General features: G+C 35.6%; 1 protein-coding gene across 3 annotated transcripts in view; it reads left to right on the top strand.

Moving 5' to 3' along the window:
* The window catches only part of Arhgap29 (Rho GTPase activating protein 29), a 78,904-nt gene that overhangs the window by 24,725 nt on the left and 41,474 nt on the right, over positions 1 to 12,705 (top strand). For all 3 annotated transcript variants that reach the window (XM_008833665.3, XM_029563823.1, XM_008833664.3), the window contains one exon: positions 6,733 to 6,867. In XM_008833665.3, coding sequence (XP_008831887.1) covers positions 6,733 to 6,867 — 135 coding nt within the window. The remainder of the gene's footprint in view (positions 1 to 6,732; positions 6,868 to 12,705) is intronic.

Here is a 12,705-nt window from a genome sequence, read left to right as displayed (position 1 = left end):
TTATTTTGATATATCACAGTGAAAGATTTATCGTCCTCTTTTTTTTTTTTTTTTTTTTTTTTTTTAAAAAAAAAAAAAAAAAAAAAAAAAAAAAAAAAATCATTATTTGTGTACATTAAGACAATAAGCAATTTCATTTCTATTCATTGATAACTCCAACAACCTTTTGAGGTTGTCAGATGCTATATTCTTATCAGTTCTTTTATACTGATGATGAATCTGAGTCCAAAAAAAGCCAAGTTTTATATATGAGCATTTTAAAGAAGTGGTAGAACAAGGGTTGGGACCTGGATTTCCTGTTGAAATCTGTAGTCTTCTGCCACGTATAGCAGCCATCTTGACTTATTACCTCTTGCTTCACTCAATACTGTTTTTGGTTTGTTTTCTTTTTGTTTTTTGAGACAGGGTTTCACTATATAGCCCTGGCTGTTTGGAACCCCTCAGGTAGGCCAGGTTGGCTTTGAATTCATCAGAAATCCACCTGCCTCTGCCTCCTGAGTGCTGAGATTAAAGGTCTGCACCACCACACCAGCCTGTTTATCTTTTGGAGGAGAGATTTTTGGTGTTGATAATGGAGCTGTTTAAGTTCCTTGAAAACTTTTTAAAAGTTGATAGTTTTAGTTTAGGAGGCCTTTACTTCATAAAGAGAATTTGAGGTAGCTGTATTCTAAAGGAAAAACATTTGGAGTAAATGGAACTATTTTAACAGTTTGTGGCAAAGATAATTGAGGGCTTGCTAACTTATGATGTCTCAAGTGAAATATTATCAGGATATGCTGATGTTCTAATAGTTGACATGCTTCTGCCCAAATATATAGGAAAGCTTATGGATCACTGTGATTAATCTTTCTTTTAGTTATATTCATTTCTATTGATGTATAGCCTTCAGAAGTGTATTTAGTCATAGGGAACTGGAATTATAGTATAATTTGAAGTTCTTATGAAATGTATTCTAAGTAACTGAGTTACTGTCTTTTTAGTATGTTGATTTCAAACAACTTTGATATGTGTTTGTAAGAGCTTTCCTTATAGGAATAAAGAAATTTTAAGTTAGTAAATAATTTTCTCTGATAGTTATACGAGTGTTTTGCAGTAATTTTAAAGGAAAACTGTAGCAGGATACCTTATTATATTTTATACCATTAAAAAAATTGAGATTCCCAAAGAGTTTTTGTTTGTATGTGTTATTATATATTGCCTACTGTATTAGAAATTATAAGTGACAAATTTAAAAATATTAAAAAATTTAATCATTTAAAGGTATGCTGACATCTACATGTTCAATTACTCTCTGAGAAGAGCAGAATTTACTATCTTGGTATACTTAGTCATTTAGGCATTAGAGCCTTGTAGTTCTGCTTTAATACCTAATGCTAATTCTGAATATTGGCAGCTGTTGACATTCATTGAAAATCAAACTCTTTTGCCCTGAGACTTCAAAATAAGACAAAGTATTCTCACAGTATTCCATGTTTGTCAATATCTATAGATTTTATTATAAACTTTAGAATAAAAGATAAAATGCCTAAGACTAACTGAATTAGCTTTGGGCCATTGTAACAAAATATATGAGATAATTAACTTCTAAAAAGAAAAAGGGGTTTTGACTCACAGTGGATGATCAGTTTGCCCCAAGGTTTTGGGCCCGTGATGAGGCAGCACATGATGATGGGGGAGTATGGTAAAGCAAAACTGCTCACATCACAAACTCCAGAGCAAAAGAGAAGAGAAAAGGTTGGAGTCTCAATAATCTTCTTTGATGGCAATTCCTCAGTTACTTGGGGATCTTTGATTAGGCCCTTCCTCTTAAAGTCTCTAATGCCTCCCAATAATGCCACCCTGGGGACCAACCCTTTAACCGTTGGGCCTTTGAGGGACATTAAGTATTGTGAACTATTGGCATAGTTAGGTCTCAAAAAGAGTATAGTGTAACTGATAATCACTCAAGCTTGGTCTTGGTAATTAGGCAGAAGTGTTCACACTTACTCTATAATACAAAGAAGATACTGCTGTGTAAAACTGGGATAAGATAGCAAGTCAGGAAGGCTTTATAGTTTTTTCTTAGAATGATCTAAATTGTTTATTTTCCCAGAAATTTAATTCATTACTACTGGATTCCAGTGTTGTCTACTGCTTCCTAAGAATAATGCCCCAGGTGTTTCTAGAGGGCCTACTATGTTCCTGCCACTGTTCTAAGTGCTTTCTGTGTTTTATTCTAACAGCTCTGTAAAGTAGCTCTCATTGTCTTTTTATAAGCAGAGAAATTAAGAATGGAGAGATTGAGTAAGTTGCCTAAGGCTTCTCAGCCATGGAGTTGGAATTTAAAGTTGAATAGTCTGATTCCAGAGGCTGCACTTTTTAGTCACTATATTTAATCACTACTTAACTAAGTAAACCTGCATAACTAATGTCTACAATTATAAAACAGATTAGATACTTACTAAGAACTCTTTAAAATGGATAATCATGTTTTCCCTAGGGTTTAAAAATTACTAATGAATTTCTAAAAATTATATGTTTATGGGGGAAAAGTCCACTTGCATGTATTTCTTTTTTTTAACTTATTTAATTTTAAAAATAGCTTTAGAACAATTTCAGGTTTACAGACAACTGAAATGATGGTACAGAGTTCCTATTAGTCCTACACCTGCTTCCCTTTTTAATATCTTACATCCATTGGGGTTAATGAACCAATATCTGCTAACAACCGATAATAGTGCTGTGTTATTATTAATGGAAGTTTATTATTCACTTAGGTTCCTGTAGATTTTTCTCTACTGTCCTTTCTCTTCCAGGAGCCTATCATATTGCATTTAGATGTCATGTCTCTTTGGGCCCTCCTTGTCTTTAAGTTTCTCAAGGAGTACAGGTCAGGTGCTTTGTAGGATGCCCTCTCGATGATTTTTTTCTTTTCTAAAAATTTTTATGTATTTTTTATTTTATGTATATGAGTGTTTTGCCTGCATGTATGTAAGTGTACTACATGCATGCGTTGCCCGTGGAGGCCAGAAGATGTCATTAGATCCCCTGAAATTGGAGTTAAGAATGATTGTTAGCCACTATGCGAGTATTAGGAGTCAAACCCAGGTCCTCTGCAAGAGTGGCCAGTGCCGTTTCTCCAGCTCCTTGACTGGACTTATGGAATAGTAGAAGGGAGAGCACAGATGTAAGCTGCCGTTTTCATCATATTGTATCAAGGGTATTTACTGCAAACGTGATTTATCATTGTTTTTGAGTGTTTTAATGTTTGTCAAGTTTCTCTGCTGTAAAGTTACTGTTTTTGTCCTCCGTGCATACTGTTCTCTTTTACAGTTCTATGCACGGCCCACACTTGGCAGGGGTTGCGCTTCATCCTTGAGGGCAAAGTATCTACATAAATCATTTATTATTCTTTTACATGGTGTTATGTGTCTTCTCCATTTATTTGGTCAGTTATATCAGTGTGACATCATGGATATTTGTTTAATACTTTAGATTATGAACCAACACTAGTCTTTTGCTCCAATTGTATAAGTTTTGGCCAGTAGGAACTCCTTCTATTGACTCTTGTATACATTTGGCATCCTGGCCTCACTTTTCCCCCTTTAGTCCTCCTCTCCCTCTCCCTCTCCCTCTCCCTCTCCCTCTCCCTCTCCCTCTCTCCTGTGTGTTATATGTGTATGTGTGTTTGTATCTGTGGTATGTATAGTTTGTATGTGTCCTTCCTTCCTTCCTTCCTTCCTTCCTTCCTTCCTTCCTTCCTTCCTCATGCAAAATGCTGAAATGTAAAAGTTTGTACATTTCCTGCCTCTGCCTTAGAATCAGCCATTTCTTCAAGCAGCTCTGGTTCCTTTGAATGGAAAACGTATTAGAAACCAAGCTCTGGGGCTGAAGAGATGGCTCAGCAGTTAAGAACACTGGCTGTTCTTGCAGAAGACTCAGGTTCAAATCCCAGCACCCATATGGCAGCTAACAGCTGACTGTGACTCCATTTTCAGGGAATTTGATGGCTGCCTCTGTCCTCCATGGGCATTGCATGACATGGGTACACTTACAAACATGGAGGCAATGCACACATACACATGAAATAAAATAATAATTTCAAAAATAAAAGAGAAACCAAGCTCTGAGTGTTTAGATATGCTCAATACTGCTGGAGTACCATTTTTAGATCTTCTAGGTTGACAGAGAGAGGAATGTGTTTTTGTATACTAATCAATGCATTTGTATACATATCTGTAAATATTTCTGAATGCAGCCATCTATATTAAGCTAAATATCAGTTATTACTAAGAATCTGACTTTAGTCATCATTTCATGGGTTACTGTAGCCTCCTCTCCTCGTTTATTTCAAAATTTCTACTCTTAACAGTGACATACCTGGCTCCTACCATCTCTTACCTTCTGCTCAATTGTTTAGTCCCAGTATAGTCGAATAGGCAGTGTCCAAATTGTTAAACCCAAATTCCACTGAAAATACTTTGTCAGTGAGAGAATAGTGCTTGTGTGCATTTCCTTCTATTTCTGGGGTTACTTAAGCTAGTGCCTACTCTTCTGTATGTCTCTGTCAGTAAAATTTATTAGATAAATGAGTCAAATTTTCTCCTGGAAGGTGTGGTGTTCTCCCTGCCTCCGGCACGGTCTGGACTCCATTGCCTCACCCTAGATTATTCTTTGCTCTGACAAACTCCTTCCTTCTTGTTCTCTCACTCTATACATTTCTTTCTCTTTTGATAGTGTTGTTAATAGGGGGACTGTTTGATGGATGATGGTAGAATATTTTTGGTTTTTATCCTATAGAGGGTTTTTCACTATGGAATTGTCTTTCAGTATTTCTGGAAAAAAATGTATAATTATGAAGTAACTATTTAAAATTTTTGTTCCTTTTAGCTATTTCAGTAGAGAGGACATATAATACTAAGAGCGTGAGTACTGGAATTATATGCTCTGGTTCAAATTTTGGCTCCAAACTTTAGTAACTTGTAAATTTCTGTATGCTTTAATATCCTCATTTGCATAATGGAGTTTTTTTTTTTTAGATTGTCTACCTAATAAGATTGTGGAATGTTGAATGAGACAGTATTAAATATTTTGAGAGAGTATATCCTCTAAATATTTTTAACTGTGCCTAACAAACTAAGTACTTAATAAATACTAACCATTACTAAACGTTAGTGCTATGTAAGATTATAGAAAGAAAAATTCTATCAGTATTGTATTTAAGGTGCTTATTTTTTCAAACTTTTGAGGATTACTTCATGGTTGTAAAGGTAGAGTGACTGTTCTGGGTCACCTGAGGTGATGATCTACAATATATTGTCAAGCTAGCACAACTATAAACAATGCCCTCCCTTTTTACTCCAAAGAGAATTTTGTTTTCGATGAAAAGTTACATGGTAACCCATTCACAAAGGCTATTGGCATCCTTGTGACCAGAGATAGTAAAAATGAGCTGAATTGGTTAGGATTAGACTAGTGGGTCCAGGAAGAACACAGGTAAGAGGGCAGTATCTCTTCCAGCTGTTGCAGCCAAAGAAGAAGTTGGGCCTGCTACAGCTTTTTCAAGAGTAGATAGAAATCTGGATTTCTTTCAATGTTCCTCCAATTTTTCATCCTTGAAAACTGATTCTACTTTTGTAAAATTCACAAAACTCCTTAAAGATCTGTGTCTCTTATCATAAGTAAATTAAATCAGTTTTAAAATGTGCAGGTCAGAGGCTGGAGAGATGGCTCAGTGGTTAAGAGCACTGACTGCTCTTGCAGAGGACCCGGGTTAGATTCCCAGCACCCACATGGCAGCTACAAACCATCCTTAACTCTAGTTCCAGGGGAATCTGAAGCCCTCTTCTGACCTTCATGGTATTGCACAACACGGTGCACTCATGTACATGTAGGCAATACACTCATACACATAAAAATAATAAATAAAAATATTTTTTTAAAAAAATCTTAAAATGTACAGGTCAAATGGTGGTCCTTACACACACTTGGGGGTTACTAGCTCCCAATAACTAATAATGCAAAGAGTCAATTTTAATGTGGAAACTTTGCATTTATTTTTAAATATTTTTGCTAATATATCAGACTTTAGAACTTTTAGATTTGTTACCATATATCCTAAAAGTGTATTAAAGGCATGAGACAGGAAATACCCTATTTAATTGGCCTCCAGATCTGGAGAGCATATTTAGACTTGGAAAACTAAAGAAGGTAGTGCTGAATTGACCAAGCTGTGATCGCCTTTGAACTCTGTTACTGCTTCTTCATCATCATCATCGTTGTCATATGTGTGGGTACCCATGCTTCTGGGTGTGTGCGCCATGGCACACATATGGAGGTCAGAGGACAACTTTGTGAATTTTCTCCTACCTTTATGTGAGTTCCAGGGACCAGATTCAGGTCACCAGACTTGCATAGCAAGTGCCTTTACCTGCTGATCATTCTTTTTGAGACAGTGTTACATGTAGCTTAGGCTGGCCTCTGACCTTCAACTCCTGATCTTACTGTCCCCACTTCCAACTACTGGGATTACAACTGTGTACTGTCCTGAAATCCTTAATGAATTAAAGTGACTAAGGATTTTCTAAAGGTAATATAAATTATATATAGCTACAATTGTTGAAAAATAGGAATGAATGTGTAGTAGGCAAAAATTATGGAAACAGTGCTTTCACTTGAAATATGCTTCACATCTTTTGTAGCTTAGATTTCTAAGACTTTCTTTGAAAATAAATGTTTTTCTTTCCTTTTTAGACTGTTTTAAAGAAGTCATTCATATACGTCTGGATGAACTTCTCCGTGTTTTAAGATCTATAATGAATAAGCATCAGAACCTCAATTCTGTTGATCTTCAAAATGCTGCAGAAATGCTTACTGCAAAAGTGAAAGGTAAGGAAGAAACAGTAAGGAGAGGCTGCTGAGGGCAGAAGGAAGCAAGCAAGGCATTGAAATTTCAATCCACAACAGTGGTACGGCCATCTCCTCCCATGGCATTTGTATGATTTGTCTGAATGAAGAGTTTTGCACACTTTAATATAAATATTCCCATCAACTCATACCTGAAGATTCCTTTCTCTTAAAAATCAAAACTGTCAGCAGACACTGTAAATATACTAACTTAAACTGAATAACCAATATTTAAAATTTGAGTTTTGTGAGTGAGTTCATGCCTTTTTAAGGTAATTAATGTATATAACGCTTTTGTTATATGTTGACAAGTGGTATTGGAAAACGGTCATTTGTCTCAGTGACTCCAGCTTATAGAAGGAACCAAACAGAGAAAAACAAGTCTTGGGTTAAAGGGGGGAAAATGAAATAACAATTTTAACTTTGTTGTGTAATATTTGTGTGTGGATATGTATATATATTTATGTATATACTAAAACAGAATCAAGAATTAGGACATTGGCTTCTGTAATGACCATCACTCAAAATTGTTAAAATTATTCTGAGCTGCAATATGTAGGTAGACTGAATGGTGGAGTAGTTAGATCAATTGGGAAATTGTTAGAAATAGTCTAAATAAAAGTTGAAGATCTGATATGAGGCAGAACATAGGATATGGTAACTGATAGGTTGTCACTTTTTGTGCAGTGGGGATGGTTGTCAATTTGACAAAACATGACAGGTTTCAGGATTATTTAGAAGTTTGAAATGGAAGACATGGACTTGTGGTAATTTCCACGCATGGAAATTGAAAACAAACTACTTGAAAACAAATTTGGACCCAGCTCTGCAGGGTAGATCAGAGACTGACATGGAATTAAGGGATAGAGAAGATAGACGAACTGGAGAAGCATCTGCCAGACACAGACAGTGAGAGAGAAGCGCCATGCTATTTCAGAGGTGCAGGATTTTAAGAAGTGCTCCTTGGTATAGAATGCCACTGACAAGACAAGATGGAGTCCAGTCATTGCAGTGCAAAAAGATACAGCAGTGCTGTGTGGAAAGTCAGAGTTAGACACGGTCACAGCAGTCTGTGGTCAGTTCAGTGACAGATGTCAGACACCAAGGGAGCACAGTAAGCTGCTCATCCTAGGTGAAGAAAGGACGTCTTTGAGGAGACAGGTTACCTGTCCAGAGTTCTACAGGTCAGCTGCAGGCATTAACTGGGGTGGTGCCATGCAAGGGTGAGGCAGTGATATAGGTCCCTGTGCATGAGCTCTGGATATGAAGAACAGGATGAGACTGGAGAATGTGCTCATATTTGGGAAGGGCAAATGGCAGTGCCAAGGGATAAGTTAGAAAGAGGAAATAAAACCTTTCAATAAGAATGTGGTCCATATACTTAACACCCCCACCCCCCACTTCTCTGACATAGATTTTTCCTGTTTGTGTGGTTTCCTTTTTTCTGTTTCAAGCACTGGGAGGAAAAAGTGCTATGGACAATTTTAAGTGGGACACATGAGTAGCTTCTGTTAGGACTTTTTAAAATGTGCTTAGTAACCAAATTTGTTTTCAAGTAGTTTGTTTTTTAAGTGCCATTTAACTTAACTTAGATAGGGAAATTTGTGTCTATAGATAGTAAAATTTCCATGCGTGGAAATAGCGACCTAGTTCAATTGTTGTCAGTGGCTATTGTGCACAGTCAGGATGTCCTGGGGAAGGAGTGCGGCAGCTTGTGGCTGGTGTCCACATTCCAGAAGCAGACTTGAAGAGAGTTGATCTCTCAGCTGCCTTGAAGATCTTTTTAACTTGGAGGTAAAGCAATCTTTTGACTATTATTTCCCCCATAATAGCTGTCTTTATAATCAGGATTGTTGTTACTATTTTACTTTGGTATTGGATGAAATTTTAAAGGGAAAATTATTTTGTTGTTGGAAAACTCACTCTGTTTTGTAGGATTCCATTGAAATTCGAAAACTTCAACAGTTGTGTTTTCTTTGCAGGCAGGTTTATGTGTGTTTTAAATAAAATCTCTTTCCCTGTTCCCACCCTTATTATTGAGGCTTTCTAAAAATATTGAGTAGCCTGTAAAAATAAAGGTCAAAATAGAGCTCATTTAATACTAATTTAGTTTTCAAAGCCTGCCATGGCAAGAAGTAGGTAGAAAACTGTTTTTGAATGTCTAGCCAAACAATCTAAATGTGATACATACTTTTGAAAATCTTTGGGGAAAAAAAAACCCTATAAATGTCCATCTTTATTTTCTTCATTTGGAGAGAAAATTCAAGAAAAACTATTGTATGATAAGATCGGAAAACTGTAGGAATGTGGAATTGTTTAGCTCCCTGATTACATTTTTTAAAAGCACTGTGACCTGAATATCTAATTTACTTTTGCTGTATTAACTGTCAAATGCATTTTTTCCAAATTGCTAAACTATTCAAAACAAAACAAAACAAAAACCTGTAATATAGAATAACTTCAGGGATGTATAAACTTGTTTCTGTTACCCAAGGTTTGGATTCATGAAGTATATCCAGTTCCTATACATAAAAATGAAAAATTGAAATCTTTCCATTGCCTTATTTTTTTTACTGTAAATATGGAAGTTACCATGTAATAATTTTAAAAGAAAAATCCTTAGCTTTCTCTCCTTCATTCTAGTAGTGATTTGTATTTCCTGTGTCTCCTCTTATTTCCAAGCAGGAAGTTCAGTTGACAAATTATTTGCAATATGGTAAGAGAGATATAGCCTATTTTTGAAGCAGATAAAGACATTTTCAGGTCATTAAATTATATACTTAGTATTTGTAATTTCAACTACTAAGGTCAATTTTATTTATGATATAAAAGAAGTTTTATTTAGGATTTTCAGCTTTATGTTGGCCTGTATTTGTAAATTGGCAAACAAAAAAAGAAAAATAAGCCTTAATTACACATCCAAGATTGTTGAGACCTCATCTTTTCTTTCTGTTCTGCAAATTTAATTTTCCCAACATGTAGTTCATTCAAAAATTCAAAATGCATACGGCTTCAGAGTTTATCTTTGCAGAGATATATCAGATACTTGTATAAGCAAACACGTGTGCATGTTCTCCTTTTAGCCTCCTTGCCGTGCACGTGGTTGTTTCTACCCCTTGCTTTTTTACCTGCACATGAATGGTTCTCTTTTCTTTGTTCTTTAGACTTTTTTTTTTACAGTATGCTTATGTGGTATAATTTGTTGAGCTAATTCATTCCTACTAGGTGTTTAAATTGTTTTCTACTGATGCTTCAGTACATAACCATGCAGCTTCCTAGATATGCAATTGCTTGACAGAGCTTGGGTGGTCATAGGTTTTGATGTTATCAGATGTCTTGGGATCTGCCCTTCTGACAGTGAATAAGAGGCTGATTTCCTCCACCTTTGCCAATGGTGCAGTTACCAAGCCTTGTTATCCAGGCTGATAGTGAAAATTGGTATTTCAGTATAAGTTTGATGTACATATTCTCCATTTTGAGGGTAGCTGAATATGTTTCAGAGTCGTTTATATATCCTTTTATGTCAATTGGACTATTACTTGCTTTTTTTCTTCATAGTTGGTATTTTAAAAATAATATTAATGTATAGACACTGTCTTTATATTAGAGTTAGCTTTTTGATATATGTTGTAAATTTCCTTGTTCTGTGTTTTATCTTTTGATTTATACTGTTTTTGCATTTAAAATTGCCAGATTTTTTTAATGGTTTGTGGATGTTAGCTATTAAGACAATCTTTGCTCTGAAGTAATAGAATTGTTCAGTTATTTTTTTTCTGATGTTTTTGTGGAATCATTTGTTAAATTTAAATCTAAAGCATTTAGACAGTAAAATGTCATATTCTTAATGAAGCCAGCAGGAGTAGGAATGAAAAGGAAGGAAGCACTTTTGAAGCATTTTGAAAGTAGAACTATGAGCTAAGCAATGTCTGAGAAAAAAGCAGATGGAAAGGAGAAAAGCATGTTGAAGAAACTACTGAAAATGTTGTCTGTAGCTCAGACTTACCCAACTAGACAAGGTAGTTCAGGGATTCAGACCCTAAAGACATACAAGTGATGAGGTTCTTTGGAGATAATGTATAGAGCAGGAGCCCACAGTGAGAGCTGTAGATGGAGCAGGGAAGACTGAAGTACATATTGTCTCCAGATGGATACAGAACTGAGGAAGGGGCTCATCTGTACTGAGCACCAGCCTCTGTACTGTAGGAGCTTTGTGTGGTTTTCTCAGTTCCTCTCGTTGCTCTGTCACTTTGCATATGAAGAAAGTTAATTTAGACAGTGTATCCATATCAACACAGAAAATGATCCAGGTTAGACTTGAACTCAGGTCTGAAACTCCCGAGCTTTACTTCTATTGCTATAACAAATAGCTTCTAAGAAAGAATATTTCAAGATGGAAGGAAGTGGTTAATAGTTGTAGTAATTAGTAAATATAGCTGACATTATTGAGGATTGACTTTACTTTTTGCCAGACATTGTTAGACTCTTTACATGGCTGATTTCACATAATCTGAGATTAATGCAGTCATCAGATCAGTGCTCCTTCAGTAGATAAGGAAGCTGAGGTGCAGTGAGAGGTCTGTCCAAGGTGGTATACACATTAAGTGGTAGAATTGTTGAAAGTTGCAGAAAGGTCAAGTAGGATAAAGACAAGGGAAAAACTCAAGTTTTCACTAACAGGAAGTTGATGTTGACCATGTTGTTTGATAGTAATGTATGAAAGTAATAGCGAGTTTTTATAGAACACTTTCTGTGTAGCAGGCTCTGTTCTAAGTTCATTTACTCCCTATGTTAACTTTTGAGGTATATAGCTATTCCCATTTTATAAATGAAGAAATCGAAACATAGAGGGACTAAGGTTGCATAGTATAGTAAAGAGACAGAGCTAGGCTTAACCAAGGCAGAGTGGTTTTCGAACCCGTCTTACTCAGGAGTCAGAAAACTAGATCTGGAGGGACCAAATCTGGCCTCTGCATTTTTGTATTGGAACACAGGCATTTTTATTCACTTATGTATACCTTTGACTTCTTTCAGCAGAGTCTGAACTTAAACATTTATTGGAAAACCTAAACATTTACTCTCTGGCCCTTTCTAACAATAGTTAAAAGTATTAAGCAGTTAATCTGGATGAAAAGACCAATCTTGATGAATCAGAGTGAAAGTACTGCAGGCATGACCTGTTAATGGAGATTGGAAGTAAAGGAAGGCTAAATTAGATTGGATAGTAGCTTTATGAAGAAGCAGGGGAAAATGAACTTCTTCTCTCACATGGGAAAGATCTGAGTAAGATAAGAAGAAATGTCAGTGGAATGAGACATGAAAGGAGAAGAGAGAAGTTACTTGGCCCAGGGTTCTGGGGAGGAGGGGACAGTGGGAAGGTATGTTATTGGCTAGAGATTTCTTTGAAACACCAACCAGGAACAAAGAGATGAATGGTATTAGAAATACAGATCTGAGAAGAGAAAAAGCTGTTAATAGGCATTTTCATTAGGTGACTGAAAGACAAGGAAGTCGGTTCAAATAATTACATTTTCATTATTTGCAGTCATTATAATATTTTTATTTCCCAATTGTGTAACATCACAAAAGGTATACTTACAGGAAAGAAAGAATAATTATAAATTTTTGGATAGTGTTATACAGGATATTTTTGCCCTAAAGCCTAACAAGTTACAAAATGTGATTTATATTTTTGTGCTATTATGCTTTAAATTACAATTTAAAGTACTCTTCATTGAACATTTAAAAAGTTTTATTGAGGCATAAATGATATACACTAAACTGCTGCTATTTAATAAATTCTGATATATATATATATATATA

This window comes from Nannospalax galili, unplaced genomic scaffold (genome assembly GCF_000622305.1).
Source record: "Nannospalax galili isolate Female #2095 unplaced genomic scaffold, S.galili_v1.0 scaffold255, whole genome shotgun sequence".
NCBI lineage: Eukaryota > Metazoa > Chordata > Mammalia > Rodentia > Spalacidae > Nannospalax > Nannospalax galili.
The sequence above is the reverse complement of the archived record's forward strand: the minus strand, read 5'-3'. Positions and strand labels throughout refer to the sequence as shown.